The sequence below is a fragment of the Lynx rufus genome, unplaced genomic scaffold (genome assembly GCF_022079265.1).
Source record: "Lynx rufus isolate CCGP_SWC_20201006 ecotype Redwood Valley unplaced genomic scaffold, mLynRuf1.p SCAF_7, whole genome shotgun sequence".
Classification (NCBI taxonomy): domain Eukaryota; kingdom Metazoa; phylum Chordata; class Mammalia; order Carnivora; family Felidae; genus Lynx; species Lynx rufus.
The window spans coordinates 43,175,235-43,193,636 of record NW_025814889.1 but is presented as its reverse complement, the minus strand read 5'-3'; the positions used below and the strand labels follow the sequence as shown (position 1 = coordinate 43,193,636).

General features: G+C 40.1%; 1 protein-coding gene across 5 annotated transcripts in view; it reads right to left on the bottom strand.

The window, feature by feature from the left end:
* Positions 1-18,402, bottom strand: part of KLRG1 (killer cell lectin like receptor G1) — a 56,563-nt gene that overhangs the window by 34,743 nt on the left and 3,418 nt on the right. For 2 of the 5 annotated variants that reach the window (XM_047065405.1, XM_047065404.1), the window contains exons 1-2: positions 4,679-4,880; positions 1,017-1,121 (exon numbers count right to left, since the gene is read on the bottom strand). In XM_047065405.1, coding sequence (XP_046921361.1) covers positions 1,017-1,121; positions 4,679-4,760 — 187 coding nt within the window. In that variant the 5' untranslated portion in view covers positions 4,761-4,880. Of the gene's footprint in view, positions 1-1,016; positions 1,122-4,678; positions 4,881-10,109; positions 10,128-12,720; positions 12,752-18,402 lie in introns of those variants that run through there. The other 3 variants (XM_047065407.1, XM_047065406.1, XM_047065408.1) reach the window with 3 other exon arrangements.

Sequence of the window (18,402 nt, the reverse complement as noted above, 5' to 3'; positions counted from 1 at the left end):
AAGGCAGTACTTTTCAATGTCAACATTAGACAACTTTTCTGTGGCTTAGCATGGGACCCATATAGGGTTCTGGGGATCAAGCTATAGATCCCCAGCACCTTATAGATTTGTGCTTTTTCTGCACAACTGTGGCATTTCCCAGCCTGAATGAGAAAATTCCCAACTTCCCTTGGAGTCTCTTTCTGTCAAAAGACTTGGGTCTGAGGTAGAGGTCCTAGGGATGAACGCTTAGAGTCCTAATGAATAAAGTCTGTATGTAACAATCATCTGTCACTAACGACCATCTCGATAACATAACCTAAGTCAAAACTCTGCACTGTGAAACAGTAAACCCAGGGCTTTCTGGATCAGCACAGTTAATGACCTAGAAGAATTAAATCTAGAAAATTTCATTTTAGAAAATGTGAAAGCACTCTAATTGGAAAAAAAAAAATCAGAATATATTTAATTAAATTTTGATGGATATATTATGTGAAAAGTCAAGCACAATTAATACAAAATTAATACCCAAATGATATAATTATAATTTGATTATCATAAATATGGCAGTAGGTAGGAAATGGTTTATGATATAATATAAAATTAAGAAAGCAATATACGAAATTACAAGCATATAATGATCAGAACTACACCCAGACTTACTTTAAAAAAAGAAAAAAGGTGGGGAAGATTTTAGAGGACTTGACAGAAGTTCTGTTAAAAGAATAAACATTTACATAAATGCTTGTAGTCAAAGACTAGGGGACTGTACCCAGGAAATGTTGTTTATACAAGTGGTGATTTATTTTGTTGGCATTACTTTTCATTTTTCAAAATTTCCGTTACGTTATGTTGCTTTTATAACACAAAATAAGTCAAATAGGGGGACCTGGCTGGTTCAACTTGAAGAGCATAGAGACCCCTGACGGCAGGGTCGTTGAGTTCAAGCCCCGTGTCGAGTGTAGCGATTACTTAAATCAATAAACTTTTTAAACAGTAGGTCAAATAAAAGATGTTCACTTAAAGTTAGTACTCACCCTGGCACAGAATCCACGGGACAAACAGCAAACACATAAGAAGGGCGTTCAGAAGTCCCAAAGCTATGGCCACATGGCGCGAGAGAGGGGACCTGGGAGAAGACACTGCAAGCACAGAACCCAAAACAAAATCCTGAGTTACAATAAAGGTTGAAGGAAAAGAAAAGGTCAAGGAAGGATATCTGAAGTCTTGAACAAATCTGGCCTAGTTTCTTTGCTGGATATCAGGGACTTGCTCTAAAGTCTAGAGTAACAACCCACATCTTTATCAAACAACATACTACATTTGTTAAGTTAAGAAAACTTTCTTCTTGGGGCGCCTGGGTGGCTCAGTCGGTTAAGCATCCAACTTCGGCCAAGGTCATGATCTTACAGTCTGAGTTCAAGCCCCGCATCAGGCTCTGTGCTGACAGCTCAGAGCCTGGAGCCTGCTTAGGATTCTGTCTCCCTCTCTCTCCATCCCTCCCCTGTTCGTGCTCTCTGTCTCTGTCTCTTTCTGTCTCTCTCTCTCTCAAAATGAATAAACATTAAAAAAAAAAAAAAAGAATACTTTCTTCTTGGGCACCTGGGTGGCTCAGTTGGTTGAGCGTCCAACTCTTGATTTCAGCTCAGGTCATGATCTCGCCGTTCTTGGGTTCAAGCCCCCAGTTGGGCTCTGTGCTGACAGCAAAGAGCCTACATAGGATTCTCTCTCTCTCCCTCTCTCTCTCTCTGCCCCTCCCCTCTCTTCTCTCTCAGAATAAATAACTAAACTTAAAAAAACAGAATATTTTTTTCTTTCGAAATTGTGGCTTATATAGTCTCATGCTTTAGCAGTGAAAATATTAATTGGTACAACCACACTTTGAAGGACAATTTGGCAATGTCTACAAAAATTGCAAAGGCATTTATCCTTTGGTCCAGCAAATTCTCTTGGAGGATATTTTCCCACAGATCCTCACCCATGTGCAAAATGTCATATTTATAAGGCAGTTCATGGCAATAGTATTTGCAGAAGAAAACAACTAAATTCAATCTAAAGGGCTACCAATAAAAGACCGGTCAAATACATTTTCTTTTTTAAAATACATTTTGATATATCCATAAAACGAATATTCTAAAAAAGGAATAAAGACATGCTTTTTTTTACAGGTACGGAGTGATTTTCAAGATATATAGGTAAGGGAAAGAAATATTTTACAGAACAACGTATGCTCGTATTTCTGAAAGTAGACACAAGAATCTGATGACGTTGTTTGTCTCTAGGGAGGGGAATTAGGTCGCTGAGGATAGAAATAGGAGGGAGGCATTTTTACCTTGTTTTCTTTTGCACCTTCTGAACTTGGAACCATGTGGGGTATTACCCAGTCAAAATTTAAGTAGCTACAATTTAAATGAAAATAAAATAAAGTACATCTCAGAAGTGCTTTGTAAACTGTCGTTTCTGAGAGAACAATGGGTTGTGCTCGCTTCAGCAGCACATATACTGAAAGAACAATGAGTTTAGGTTGATATGTTTAAGAATAGTGCACCACTCCATATTAACTAGGTTACATATAACCTATGTCTAAGAATGGTACTTTCCTCCCTTTGGAAAATGCAAATTTTTCTTAACCCAAACTTTTATCTTAAAATCGCAGCGGTTTCATAGTCTGACAGTGTATGGGTTAGTGTAAAGAACAAAAATGTCTCAAGTTAGGAATTTAAGTGCTACTTTTGATCCCTTTATTTGGTCGTCTTTAACTTGGAAATTTGGAAATAAACTCTACTTGGGGTCTCACTTTACCACTTAAATTTTAGACAAATTATCCTGTAGATGTGTGTATATCCATGAAGCATTCCAAACTTCTTAAAAGAAAGAAATTCATGGTGAGAGATATCTTTAAAATGAGAGGGTTCAGGGGTACCTGGGTGGCTCGGTCGGTTAAGCACCCGACTCTCGATTTTGGCTCAGGTCACGATCTCACAGTTTGTGAGTTCTGCGCTGACAGTGTGGAGCCTGCTTGGGATTCTCTCTTTCTCCCTCTCTCTCTCCACCCCTTTTCTGCTCTCTCTCGCTCTCAAAATAAATAAATAAATAGCAAAAAAAAAAAAAGAAATTTAAATAAATAAATAAAAATGAAATGAGAGAGTTCTGCACGATAAATATTTGGACAGACACACCCAAAAACACGAAAAAATACACTTGCACTATAGTAAAATACTTAATAAAATAAATGTTGATTTTAGATGTTATGCAAAATGAAAAATGGTATCAAAACACAGTTGTATTTGTGTAACCACAACCCAGTTCAAGAAATTAAGCAGAATTTAAAATGTGTTTTAATTTACTTTAAAAACATACATATTAAAAGCCTCTTAGTAGAGGACATAGAGTAGGCTCAGTATAGACAGGCAAAAATAGATCAAAATAGTAATCGTAACTATCGCCATGATGTGAAATTATTAGTGATGATTTTTATTTTCTTGTATCTGCTTTCATTTTTCCCCTATTTTCTATAATAAACATGTAATAATTTTGTACAGAGATTTTTAACGTCATTTGAAAGCTCCTAATCTATTATCTTATGCCCAAGGAGAGCATCCTGGAAAGCTAGGGTGGTAAGGAACACAGTGGCAGTAAATAAGAATGTGCAATATGTACTGTATATGAATAAAAAATCACTTGCCTAGAAATCAAGATAATTATATTCAGGTTTCAGCTTACCACTGTGTGACCTTGCACTCACACATTAGTATATAGATTCCTTTGCCTTAACATTTCTATTCCTTAGAAATCGGTACACATATAATCCAGAAGACAGAATTATATATACAAATGTAAAGGTTCAATGCCATATAATTTATAGTATGAGAAATAAACCTAAATGTCCAAGTATACTAGAATCGTTTAGCAAATTACAGCAATGCTTTCAAAGAACCACACTAAAAATTGTAATAATAAGAGAGAAAGTTTACTAAGCTCTACTAAAAAACCTACTTTGTGGGAATTTATTGCCTAAGATATAAAGTCAAATACTAATATTGGCTCTTACACTATTATCTGCCTGTCTCAGAAAGTGTTCTCGCAGGGCTCCACGTAAAAATGTCTTTTTCATCCTCAAATCCCCAAAGAGTCACTGAATATTTATCTGTAGTATTCTTGATACCTTTTTCCTACCTCTGTCACCACTCGGGTGCAATACTGGGGAGGATGGGTATCTAGACATGTGAGTCAGTTTCTTTCCTAACAAACTCTTACTACTATCCATTAGCAACATTATCGGTGTCTTTCTCCTGATTTCGTAGTCAGGAAACAAAACAGAGATGCTTAGAATTTAAACAGCTGGTCCAAGGTTACTCCAAACATTACTAAAGAGATAAACTTCTCCCAAAGAAGTCCTGCTTTAGTTCAGGAGCAATAAAGAGTAACAGAATTGCCTTAGCTTGGGTTTCACAGATGTTTCACAAAAGTGAACAGTTGGGGAAAAAAAAAAAATGTACCTGAGACCTAGCTAAGATCAGATCCTTGACCATAGAACAGATTTTCATATTTCAAGTCTGTACTTCCAACTGAACCAAAAGTACCCTTCAAATTGCCCTCGATTTTTCTGCATCCTCAACTCTAAACCTACTCTGCATCCCATTCATTCCTTAGTCTAAGGTCACTTCCATGGTTTTGCACACTAACTTGATTAACTCACCTTTTTCCTGTGGTCTGTAGTCATTCTGGGCTGGAGGTTCAGTAGACAACTGTAATACAGAATAAATATCATTGTCAATCATCTTTATCTAATGTCATTCACATTCAGCTGAGAGAGTAAAATTATACACTTGATCTTGGCCAAAAGGCTGAGAAGCGATCGAGAGAGTACAATTATAGAAGTACGAAGAGGCACATGTCAATAAGGAAACAGCCCAATGTCTTAACTGCTAGCAGGAAATTTGGAGGTTTTCAAGTTGTTTTTTGTTTTTTTTTTTTCAAGAAAAAAAAAATGGTCCAGCATGACATAAGCAGAAGTAATTTTTCAGGAAATGATTCAAAATCTGGAGCTGCCTACGAAATTAATATTCTAAACTCGGTTGTTCTTTTTTTTTTTTTTTTTGCCTTACCATACGCTCTAGATACTCATTAAATACATATTAAATTGATTCCCATCTCACATAATTCTACAACAAGGAAAAGTTGCTCTGAAGTCCAGCAATTTCAGTGATGGAAACAAATGAAAACGAGAGTGGTTCTTAGGTACAGATGTTGTATTTGCTTTATTTCCTTTTGAGAAAATGGATGCATGCCAAATGGGACCAATTTCATTGTTTCTTGGAGTCTTTGGTTAGTGACATATGACAAGAGAAATGGACTGCTGGGTGTATGTGCCTGGCATCATGGGGAAAATGAACTACTTCTCAGAAACATGTTTTGTGAAAATGCTGTACCCACCCCCCACGTGCCCCCAAACATCTTCCCACTTGTGCTTCAGTCTTTACGCGTCACAAGGTCAGAAATTCCATTAAATTTTCTCTCCTTGTTCTCGTATTTTTATATTCAAAAACAACTACAAAGGGGGAATGAATTACATAAATATATACTAAAGTGTGAATAACGTATTTCTAATGGGTGAAACGTTAATAAAAAGTCAAAGTAGGGAAAACAGAAATGGAATTGAAACTCTACGTAAGAGTATGCCAAAACATAACGTATACAGAGAGAAGAGAGGAAAGAAAAGAGAAGCAGGGAGAGGATATTAATAAAAACTAGTATAGCTGTGGGGCACCTGGCTAGCTCGGTCGGTAGAGCATGCGACTCATGATCTCGGGGTCATGAGTTTGAGCCCCACGTTGAGCACAGAGATTACTTTAAAAAAGAAAAACAGGGCGCCTGGGTGGCTCAGTCGGTTAACATCCGACTTCAACTCAGGTCACGATCTCGCGGTCCGGTCCGTGAGTTCGAGCCCCGCGTCAGGCTCTGTGCTGACAGCTCAAAGCCTGGAGCCTGCTTCGGATTCTATGTCTCCCTCTCTCTCTGACCCTCTCCCATTCATGCTCTGTCTCTCTCTGTCTCAAAAATAAATAAACATTAAAAAAAATTTTTTTTTAAAAAGAAAGAAAAACGTTTAAAAATCTTAAAAAAAAAAAAACAACTAACATAGCTCTGCTTCCCACAAGGGTAAGACTGGATTTGCTCTTGGGCCAAAAAACTATATATAACAAACTACACGAGGCAACTATTTTCAGGCACAGGAGTACGGGCAGCACCGCGATCCCGGAGAGAACGGAATATACAAAGGTGAGCACTGGGGCCACCGGCGTTCTACCCAGGGCCACCTTCTGGCACAAAGCAGGACAACGAATTCTAAACAGAGCAGCAGTTTAAGTGGAGGAGGCAGAGAGGCACAGTTTTGAGCTGTGTGTGTGGCTGGGGTGTGCAGGGCAGGGTAACTGGCAAGAGAGGGCTACAGAGCGAGGTGCCCCCAAAACCACATGGGAATTCACCATGGTCAAGGTGGGCCGCACAAACAGAGGACGAGACCCTGCAAGCCGCTGCTGAGGGGCGGTGTGGTGCTGACCAGAATCAAAAAGATCTAGCAGTAATTTAGCTGCCTGTGAGAACAAATTCGGACGCCCTGAGGTAGGGGGTCTATACATAAAATGGGATATAATTCAATCATAAAAAGGAAGCAGACCCTATCACACTCTACAGCATGGATGGACCTCGAAGACATTATGATGCGTGAAATAGGCCCATCACACACACACACACAAAAGACAAATACTCTATGATTTTACTTATATGAGGTCTCTACAGTAGTCAATTCATCGAAACAGAAAATAGAATGGTGATGGCTGGAGCGACTGGGGGAGGGAGAAGTGGGGGACTGTTTAATGGTTCTAGAGTTTCAGTGCTGCAAGATGAAAAACGTCTGGAGATCTGTCGTGCAACAGTGTGAACAGGCTTGTGTTAGTCTGCCTAGGCTCTCCTAACATAAGACCCCAGACGGCATAGCTTAAACGACAGAAATTTATTTGCTCACAGTTCCGGACACAGGAAGTCCAAGATTATCGTGCCTGCAGAGTTGGTGAGAACAACCCCCGGGGGGGCGGGGGGGGGGGTGCAGCAGTGTCCTTCTTACCCTGGTCTCACATGGCCTTTCCTCAGTGCACGTGTGCAAGAGAGCTAGCAGGTAAGCTTTCTGGTGGCTCTTCTCATAAGGATGCCAATTCTCTCGGATCAGGGCCCTACCATGATGACCACATCTCACTTTAATTACTTCCTTAAAGACCCCATCACGAAAGAAAGAATAAAGCCACGCTGGAGATTAAGGTTTCAGCATAGGACTCTGGGGGGTGGAAGGGGACACAAATACTAAGTCCGTAACATTGAACATTTTGACACTCCTGAACCGCACCCTTAAAAATGGTTAAGATGGTTGGGGCACCTGGGTGGCTCAGTTGGTTAAGCGTCCGACTTCGGCTCAGGTCATGATCTCACAGTCCGTGGGTTCGAGCCCCGCGTCGGGTTCTGTGCTGATAGCTCAGAGCCTGGATCCTGTTTCAGATTCTGTGTCTCCCTCTTTCTCTGACCCTCCCTGTTCATGCTCTCTCTCTCTCTGTCTCACAAATAAATAAATGTTAAAAAAAAAAATTTTTTTTTTTAAATGGTTAAGATGGTTGAAGACGAAGAAGAAAGAGGAGGAGAAGGTGGCCGTGGCAGCAACATAAGAACAGGGCTTCTTGAGGAAATGACTCATTTTAGGGTCAGGGCACAGAAAATCCAAGATAAGCCTGGAGCATCTTTTAGTGCTAGAAAAGGAGGAGGTACTCAAAAACTAAAACAAACAAAAAAAAAAGGCAAGATGAGGTCATGTCAGAAGGACACGGGAACCAACCTGACAATGCTCCCGATGGCCAAAAATGAAACAATTAGGGCAAGAAAACGAATAAACCGTATGGGATTATAACTCAGAGAAAGAAAACACAGCTATGAATTCATACTCACTGATTTTTAATCTGCATGTATCTTTAATTAAAATTGTATATACTTAAAGCATATATATGTGGAACTTTTGATATAAACATTGTGAAATGATTGCCGCAAACGAATTTACACATCCAACACTTCCAATAGTTACCATTCGTGTGGGAGGGCGGGGGGTGGTGAGAACACTTGAAATCTACTCTCTCAGCAAATTTCAAGTATACATTTTTTTATTTCATTTCATTTTATTACTTTTTGTAAGTAGGCTCCACACTGTACATGGGGCTTGAACTCACGACCCCCAGATCAAGAGTCACATGCTCTGCTGACTGAGCCAGCCAGGCATCCCCCGAGTATATGTTTTTATTTTTATTCATTTATTTTTTTAATAATTTTTTCATGTTTATTTTTTTATTTTGAGAGGGAGACACACAGCAAGAGCAGGGGAGGGGCAAACAGGGAGGGAGAGAGAATTCCAAGCAGGCTCCCTACTGCCAGCACAGAGCCCAATGCGGGGCTAGAACCCACGAACTGTGAGATCGTGTCCTGAGCCGAAATTAGGAGTCAGACGCTTACCTGACTGAGCCACCCAGGCACCCCTATGTTATTTTCTTAATAGGCTATATTTTTTTAATTTTTTAAATTTTTTAATGTTTATTTATTTTTGAGAGACAGAGAAACAGAGGGGGAGGGGCAGAGAGAGAGGGAGACACAGAATCTGATCCAGGCTCCAGGTTCCGAGCAGTCAGCAGAGAGCCTGACTCGGGGCTCGAACTCACAGACCGTAAGATCGTGACCTGAGCCGAAGTTGGACACTTAACCGACTGAGCCACCCAGGTGTCCCTGTTTTTTTAATTTTTTTAATGTTTATTTACTTATTTTGAGAAGGAGAGGGAGAGAAGGAGGGGCAGAGAAAGAGGGAAAAAGAATCCAAAGCAGGCTCCACACCGTCAGCTCGAAGCCCGATGAAGGGCTCCATCTCACGGTTCGTGAGATCAAGGCCTGAGCGGAAGTTAAGAGTCAGAGGCTTAACCAACTGAACCGCCCAGGTGCCCCTTTAATAGCTTTACTGATGTATAAATAACATACATGCATGCACCAGTGAAAACATCACCACCCTCTAGGAAATAAACATATTCATCACCCCCAAAAGTTTACTTGTGCACTCTGTACTACTCCTCTGCCCCTCCCATTCACCTTTCTCTAGGCGTCCACTGATCCGCCTTTTTTATAAAAACAGAAGTTTATTTATTTATTTTGAGAAAGAGAGAGAGAAAGAGATTCCCAAGCAGGCTCTACACCATCAGCACAAAGCCCAATACAGGGCTCGAACTCACAAACCGTAAGATCATGACCTGAGCTGAAATCCAGAGTCGGGTGTTTAACTGACTGCACCACCCAGGCACCTACTAATCTGTCTTCTACCACTGTAGATTAGTTTGCATCTTTCCCAAGTTGTGAATGAAAGGAGACTCATCCCTGTTGTAGTATATATCAATAATTCATTGCTTTTTATTGCTGAATATATTCCACTATACAGACAGACCAGTTTGTTTATCCATTCTCTTAGTACATTAGTGTTAACCATAGTCACCGAGCTATATGTGCAATAGGTCTCCAGAACTTAATCATCTTATAACTGAAAATTCATACCCTTTGATCAATAATGTCTCTCCTTTTCCCGCATTTACTAGCCTCTGCTAATGACCATTCTACTCTGTTACTATGAACTCGACATTTTTTTTTTTTTAGATTCCACAATAGTGATATCATGAGAAATTTCTTTCTGGTCTGGCTTATCTCACATAGATAATGTCCTCTAGTTTCATCCGTGTTGTTGCAAATGGCAGGATTTTTTTTAAGGCTGAATAATTTTGTATATCATACACACACACACACACACACACACACACACACGCGCGCGCGCTTTTGTAAAACTTTGGTTTATGAGGATAATTCGTTCCAGAAATATGCTTGTAATCTAAAGCACTTGTATATCAAAGAGAATTTCCCCATAAGAAATCATGGAAACTCAGATGATTCCATTCCACAACCCAAAAAATATTCATATAAAAATGATTACAATCCTGTAATAGAATACAAAATAATAAAGAACATACAAAATATAAAGAAAAATAAACAAATTAACCTGAACTTACCTTTGAAAACCTTCGTGGCTGGTGAGAAGGAGACAAGAGAGTGGAGGGTTATTGTGTAGGACAACTTTAACTACCACTAATGGAATCACTGCTATCTATTGGCTCAATGGAATCTTTCTTTTTGTGCCTCTTTAACAAGGAATCTATCCAATGACACTTGCTTTTGCCTCCTTTTGAGGATTTCGGGGAAATGTGATGCTGCATTGTCGTTAAACAGATACATCGCTCGCACTGCTCCAGCTTTATTTGGGTGGTGCTTTTCCACAAAATTTTGCAGTTTCCCACATTTGACACATCTCCCTAATGTCATTTGAAGAGAGGGATTCCTTCCGCCTTTTCCTCCTCCTCCTCTGCTGACAAGATGCAGACATAGACTTCTTTACAAAGTCTTCCAATTTTGGCCACTCACGTACCTCGTTCATACTTCCCGATAATTCCCTTAACTTCCACCGTAATCATCTCCTTTTTCTTACCGCCTTTATTTCCAACCTTTTTCTGCATGGGGGCCACTGTATATGCTTGCATGGGTGTTGACTACACCCATGTAGTCATTTATTAGAAATGTTTGCCCATCTTGCAGAACACTTGCAGAATAAGTGACCCACAATCCAAGGTTACACTGTATATCATATTTTCTCTATCCAAAAATACTAAGGTTGTTCCGTATTATGATTACTATGACAGTGCACTGTGACAGTGCAGATACCTCTTTAAAACAGTGATTTTACTTCCTTTGGATATATACTCGGAAGTGGGATTGCTGGATCATTTGGTAGTTCCCTTTTTAATGTTTTGAGGGGTCTCCATACTGTTTTTGGTAGTGGCTGCACCAATTTATATCCTCATTCATTTTGTTGATTGTTTCCTCTGCTGGGCAAAAACGACCTAATCTGATCTAGCCTCCCTTGTTTATTTTTGCTTTTGTTGCCTGTGCTTTTAGTGCACATTGCAAAAAAACATTGTCGAGGCCAACGTCAAGGACCTTTTCCCTGATGTTTTCTACCAGGAGTTTTACAGTTTCAGGTCTCCCTTTCAAATTTTGTTTGAATATTTATTTTTGAGAGAGAGACAGAACCAGAGAGCGAGGGGGGTAGGGGCAGAGAGAGAGGACACGGAATCCGAAGCAGGCTCCAGGCTCTGAGCTGTCAGCACAGAGCCCGACGCGGGGCTCGAATTCACGAACCGTGCGATCATGACCTGAGCTGAAGTCTGAAGCTTCACTGACTGAGCCACTCAGGCACCCCTTTCAGGTCTTACTTTTTAAGTCTTTGATTTATTTCAGTTGCTTTTATATATGGTATTAAAAAAGGGTACAATGTCATTCTTTGGCATGTGGATATAGTTTTCCCAACCTCACTTATTTAAGGGTACATCCTTTCCCAGTTGTTTATTCTTGATGCCTTTGTCAGAAATTAGTTGACTGTATATATGTGGCTGATGGAACTATTCTTCCTACCTTCTTTGTGTGGTTATTCTCAAGTGTTTTTGCCCCACTGTGTTGCTGATGCTTTCCTAAGTGGCCTCCTAGAATCTTTCAGAGATATTTTCATTAGTTATAAATGTCTAATTGTTCTTCTTTGGAGGGGGGAGGGAGGGGATAGACGCTGGGGTCTGTCTCCCAGTCTGCCATCATGGTGATATCACTCCTCTGAATCCACACTAATTAAAATACATGATTGAATAAATAAATGAGGAAGAAGTTATAAATCTTTCATACAGAGATTACACATAATATATGCAGGCATTCCCCATCATGATATTCAACTTAATTCTCTTCCTCTTAAGCGTTGGGAAGACTTAGTGACTCACTTCCAAAGAATAACATACGGGTAGTGGAATACAGTAACTTTCCATTGGAGAAACCTGGCAAACACAACCTTTATCATGTAAACAGAGTTAATCATGTAAACCACCAGTAATAAGCCTTGTTGCTATCATGTACCCCCAATATGATGCAATGAAAAAGCTACTTTAATTACTGTGGTACATTGTACCAAAACCCATAGTTACAGTCTAAAGATTTAAAAAAAAAAAAAATCAGGTAACTTCAAATTGAGAAGTACTAAGTATTTGAGTAGTACCCTTTAAGTATATCAACATTACGAAAAAGAAATACCGAGAAACTGCCACAGACCAGAGAAAACTAAGGAAATATAAAACCTAAATGCATGGGCACCTGGGTGGCTCAGTCAGCTAAGTGACCGACTCTTGATTTCAGCTCAGGTCATGATCTCACGGGTCGGAGATCAAGCCTCACGTTAGGCTCCCCATCGGGCACGGAGCCTACTTACAATTCTCTCTTTCCCTTTCCCTCTGCCCCTACCCCACTGCACGTACATGCACAGGAGCTCTCTCTCTCTTAAAAAAAAAAACAGAAACACCTAGGGGCGCCTAGGTGGCTCAGTCGGTTGAGCTTCCGACTTCGGCTCAGGTCACGATCTCGCGGTTGATGAGTTTGAGCCCCGAGTCGGGCTCTGTGCTGACAGCTCGGAGCCTGGAGTCTGCTTGGGATTCTGTGTGTGTGTGTCTCTCTCTCTGCCCCTCCCCCACTCATGCTCTGTCTCTCTCTGTCTCAAAAATAAAATAAACATTAAAGAAAAAAAAAACCCACCTAAATGCCACGGGGAATCCTGGATTAGATCCTGAAACAGAAAAAGGGCATTAATAAAAAAACTGGTGACATTCAAAGAAAATCTGCAGTTAGTCAATAATAGTAGACCAGTTATTATTACTTAGTTTTGACAAAAGTACCACAATTACTTAAAACATTAACATTAGAAGAAATGGAGTGAAGGGTATGAAAAAAATGCTACATACCATCTTTGAAACTTTTCTATAAATATGACTTTATTTCCAAATAAAAATTTCACTTAAAGGAGACAACATAACTCAGACTCCCTATAACACAATATATTTAATTTCCAGCATGCAGTAAAAGAGTATTACAATGCAAAGAAATAAGGAAATGTGGGTCACGGCCCAGAGAAAAGTAAAAAACTAGAAAAGAAATTTAAGATGACATGGGTGTTGGAATTAGCAAAGACTTTAATAGCCATATAAATATGCTCAAAGGCAAGAGGAAAATATAGTCCCAGTGAATAAAAAGATGAAGAACCTTAGTGGGGAAATAGAAACTGTAAAAAAGAGCCAAGTAAAATTCTAAGTCAGAAAAGAATAATATCCATAATTTTAAAAAACTAAAATTAAAAAACCCAACTGAATGGGATTAACAGCACACTGAAGAGGACAGAAGAAAAGGTCAGTGGAATGTGAAGACAGATGGCTAGAAATTACCCCAATATAAAGAAAACAATATATAAATAAACAGAGCCTCCGTGGCCTGTGGGACAACATCAATGCCTGTACGTGAAGCCCCAGAAATACAGGAGAAAACAGTGGAGCAGAAAAAGAACTTGAAGAATTAATGATCGAGTATTTCCCAAACTTAGTGCGAAATGGACAGATAGGAGAAATGCAACGAACCCCAAACAGGATAAATATAAGGAAAATCACACCTAAGAACATCATAACAAAACTGCTGAAAGCCAGATAAAAAGCAAATACTGCAAGCAGAGAGAGAAAAACAACTATTAACAAAGAGGAACAATGACATGAATGGTAGCTGAATTCTCATCAGAAACCGAGAAGGAGAAAGACAACGGAATGCCATTTTTAAATTATTCTATTCTATTCTATTCTATTCCATTCCATTCCATTCCATTCCATTCTATTTAGAGAGAGCACACACAAGAAGATCAGGGGCAGAGAGAAAGAGAGGGTAGAAGGTCGAAAGAGGGCTCTGCGCTGACAGCAGCGAGCCCGATATGAGACCATGACCTGAGCCAAAGTCAGACACTCAACCTACTAAGCCACCCAGGACCCCTGCCATTTTTTCAAAGGTAAGATAATAATACCGTGGGTACAGCCACAATGGAAAACAATACGGACGTTGCTCAGAAAATTAAAACTAGAACTACCATTTGATCCAGCAATTCCACTTCTGGGTGTGTAGCTTAAGGAAATTCAATCACAATGTCAAAGAGGTATCTACAGCCCTTGTTCACTGCAGCATTATTCCCAATAGTCCAGACATGGAAACAGCCTAGGTCCCTTCAATGGATGAATGCACAAAGAAAATGTGGTATATAGATACAGTGGAATATTATTAAGCCATATAAATGAAGGAAACCCTGCCATTTATGACAATACGGACAGACCTTGAGGGCATTATGCCAAGGGAAATGTCAGAGAAAAACAAATGCTGTATGATCTCATTTATATATATATTTTTTTAATGTTTACTTCTTTTTGAGAGACAGAGGGGTGAGCAGGGGAGGGGCAGAAAGAGAAGGAGACACAGAATCCAAAGCAGGCTCCAGGCTCTGAGCTGTCAGCACAGGGCCCAATGTGGGGCTCGAACCCACAAACCGCGAGATCATGACCTGAGCCGAAGTCGGATGCTTACCCGACTGAACCACCCAGGCGCCCCTGATCTCATTTATATGTAGAATCAAAAAAAAAAAAAAAAACAACAACAACAACCCCAAGTTCAGAGAAACAGAGTAGAGTGGTGGCTTCCAGGGGCTGAGGGATGGGAGAAATAAGGAGACGTTGGTCACAAGGTATAAACGTCCAGTTATGAGATGAGTAAGTGCTGGAGATGTAATGTACCACACAGTGATTACAGTTAAGAATGCTGGAGGGGCGCCTGGGTGGCGCAGTCAGTTAAGCGTCCGACTTCAGCCAGGTCACGATCTCGCGGTCCGGGAGTTCGAGCCCCGCGTCAGGCTCTGGGCTGATGGCTCAGAGCCTGGAGCCTGTTTCCAATTCTGTGTCTCCCTCTCTCTCTGCCCCTCCCCCGTTCATGCTCTGTCTCTCTCTCTGTCCCAAAAATAAATAAACGTTGGCAAAAAAAAAAAAAAAAAAGAATGCTGGACTGTATACTTGAAATATGCTAAGAGTAAATGTTCAATGTTCTTACCACCAAAAAAAAAGAAGAAAATAAAAGTAATTAAGTGAGGTGTTGGATATAGTAACTAAACTTATTGTGGTAATCATTTCACAGTATACATACATGTCAAACCATCACATTTTATACCTTAAATTCGCACAATGCTATATGTCAATTATATCTCAATCAATCTGGGGTGTGAGGTGAATACTGCTACCAGTCCAGAATTCTATATCCAGCAAATACATCCATCAAGAATAAAGAAGAAAAAAAACTTTTTCAGAAATTTAATTTTTCTTTATTTTTTTTAAGATTTTTTTTAATGTTAATTTATTTTTGACAGAGAGAGAGAAAGACAGAGCATGAGCGAGGGAGGGGCAGAGAGAGAGGAGACACAGAATCCGACGCAGGCTCCAGGCTCTGAGCTGTCAGCACAGAGCCCGACGCGGGGCTCGAACTCACAGACTGCGAGATCATGACCTGAGCCAAAGTCAGTCGCTCAACCGAATGAGCCACCCAGGCACCTCATTAATTTCTTTATTTTTAAGTTTATTTATTTTGAGAGAGAGTGCACACACTAGCAGGAGAGGGGCAGAGAGAAAGGGAGAGAGAGAATCTCAAGCAGGTCGATTTGGGGCTCAATCCCAGGAACTGCAAGATCATGACCTGAGTAGAAATTAAGAGCTGGACACTTAACCAACTGAGCCACTCAGGCAACCCCAAAAAACACTTTTATATAAAGAAAATGGAACTGTTTAGCAGTCCAGCGCGACAAGAAATGCTCGAAGAAGCTCTTCATACTTGAAAGCAACGTCACGAGATGAAAACTTAGACCTACAAGACTGAAGAACAGAAATGGTAAATATATAGGTGCATATAAAAGATGGTGTTCTTTTTTCCCCTGAATTTCTTTAAAGGAAAGAAGAAACAAAGGGAAATAAAACATGTAAGACAGACTGTAAACAAATAGCAAAATGATAGACCTAAAGCCAACCACATCAATAAGTGGATTCATCATAAATGGACTAAACACATCAAATCAATGGCAGAGGTTGTAACACAAGGAGAAAAAAAAAAGCAAAAAACAAACAAAAAAACCACAACTATATGCTGTGTATAACACACGCACTTTAAAATTTTTTTTTTCAACGTTTATTTATTTTTGGGACAGAGAGAGACAGAGCATGAATGGGGGAGGGGCAGAGAGAGAGGGAGACACAGAATCGGAAACAGGCTCCAGGCTCTGAGCCATCAGCCCAGAGCCTGACGCGGGGCTCGAACCCATGGACCGCCGAGATCGTGACCTGGCTGAAGTCGGACGCTTAACCGACTGCGCCACCCAGGCGCCCCACACACGCACTTTAGATATGATGACACAAACAGGTCGAAGGAAAGTACAGAAAAAGATACATGCAAACAGTAAACAAAAGAAACCTGAAGTGGTAACCACCGTGTAATCAAGATTTAGATTTTCGTCACCCAGGAACATTTCCTTGTGTCCCTGTCCAGTCCTGTCTAGGATTTTCAGTACAGTGTTGAATAGAAATGGTAAAATTAGACATCATCACCTTGCTCCTGGGTGGTTTATAAACCACTTCTGAATTTTATTTGCTGACAGTTTTTTTAGTGAATTATATAGTTAAGAGTTGTGTATTTTATTATTTATAAAACTTACCTCAACAACAAAAAAATGAAACTTTAAACAAACATTGAACTCTAATTAGTAGGCTTGCTTTATACAACAGTATGGTTTATCGGTTATGAAACTACTTTCTGCAGGGTGCCTGGGTGGCTCGGTCTGTTAGGCATCTGACCTTGGCTCAGGTCATGATCTCACAGTTCGTGGGTTCAAACCTCATGTTGGGCTCTGCTGGAGCCTGGTCTCCCTCTCTCTCTCTCTGCCCCTCCCCTGCTCATGAGAGCGCCTGTGTGTGTGTGTGTGTGTGCGCGCGCGTTCTCTCTCAAAAATAAACAAACGTTAAAAAAATTTTTAAACTACTTTCTGTGTTTCCTTATGCGTGAACAAATGTGTAAATCTTGCTTTCTCAATACCATTCTCCACTAAATGGAACAAGTCTGCCTTGAAGAAACAATTGATTCTAAGGTAATTAAAACACAAGATAAACATGGAATATCTGTGTACCCAAAAGCAAAGAATTGGCTCAAACAATGATGGGACCTGTCAAAATGACAAAGGAGCCACCATAAAGAGGCTCCCACTACCAGTTCAAAATCAACCCACACCCTCCAGCAATTTATCTGTTACCTTATCAGTGGGCTGCACATTCTGCGGCAGGAACCACACCCTCTCTTCAGAGGTCTGAATCTCTCTACCTTGTGGTTGGGGAAGGGAGCACTTCCTTTAAGTTTCTAAGGTACTTCCTTAACTCTTCTTCAGCCCAGAAGTAGTAGCTGCATCCTGTAGTTGCTACTTCTGTGTAATTTCTGTAACTTCGAGTCCTTGTTTGCCTCCTCTTAGTAATGATTTACTAGAAAACCAGTCTACATTAACTGTTTCCTTAAAATCACTGGTGTGGTATCTGTCTTCCAATTGGATCCCAACTGATACAAGAACACATCACTTGTCTCTTAGCCCTACTGAAAAAATTCATTCCTAAATATAATCATCAGGAAACATCAGACATATCCAAAATGAGAGACACTCTACAATTTAAGTAACATGTACGTTTCAAAATTTCACGGGCAAATAAGGTAAAAATGACAACTAACCTCACTGTGTGACCCCTGCTTGGCTTCTGTGGTTGGGGAATGGGAAATCATTATAAAGCATATTTCCTGGGACAATGGATGAAATGTGAATATGGACCATGGATTAGGTAATAATATTGTATCAATGGTACAGTTTCTAATTTTGACAATTACACAGTGATAAGGTAAAAGAATGTCTTTATTCTTAGGAAATACACACTGGTGTGCGTAATGGTAATAGGGAACTTTCAAATTGTTCAAAATAAACTAGTGTGGGGTGGGAGCAGACTAATAAAGCAAACGGGGCAACTTGTAAAGGACTGGCAAATCCGGGTAAAGTGAATACAAGAGTTCTAAAACAAAGGGCACCTGGCTGGCTTAGTTGGTTAAGCTTCCGACTCTTGACTTCGGCTCAGGTCATAATCCCCCGGTTCAAGTTTATGGGTTTGAGCCCGAATAGGGCTCTGTACTGACAGTGCAGCAGAGCCTGCTTGCGATTCTCTCCCTCTCTGCCCCTCTCTCTCCCAAAAATAAACACTTTAAAAAAAAAAGAATGCAAATTACCAAAACCAAAAAAATACACTGAGTCCTTGAAATATGTTAAATATTTTAAAAAGACGTCATCAATAAAAA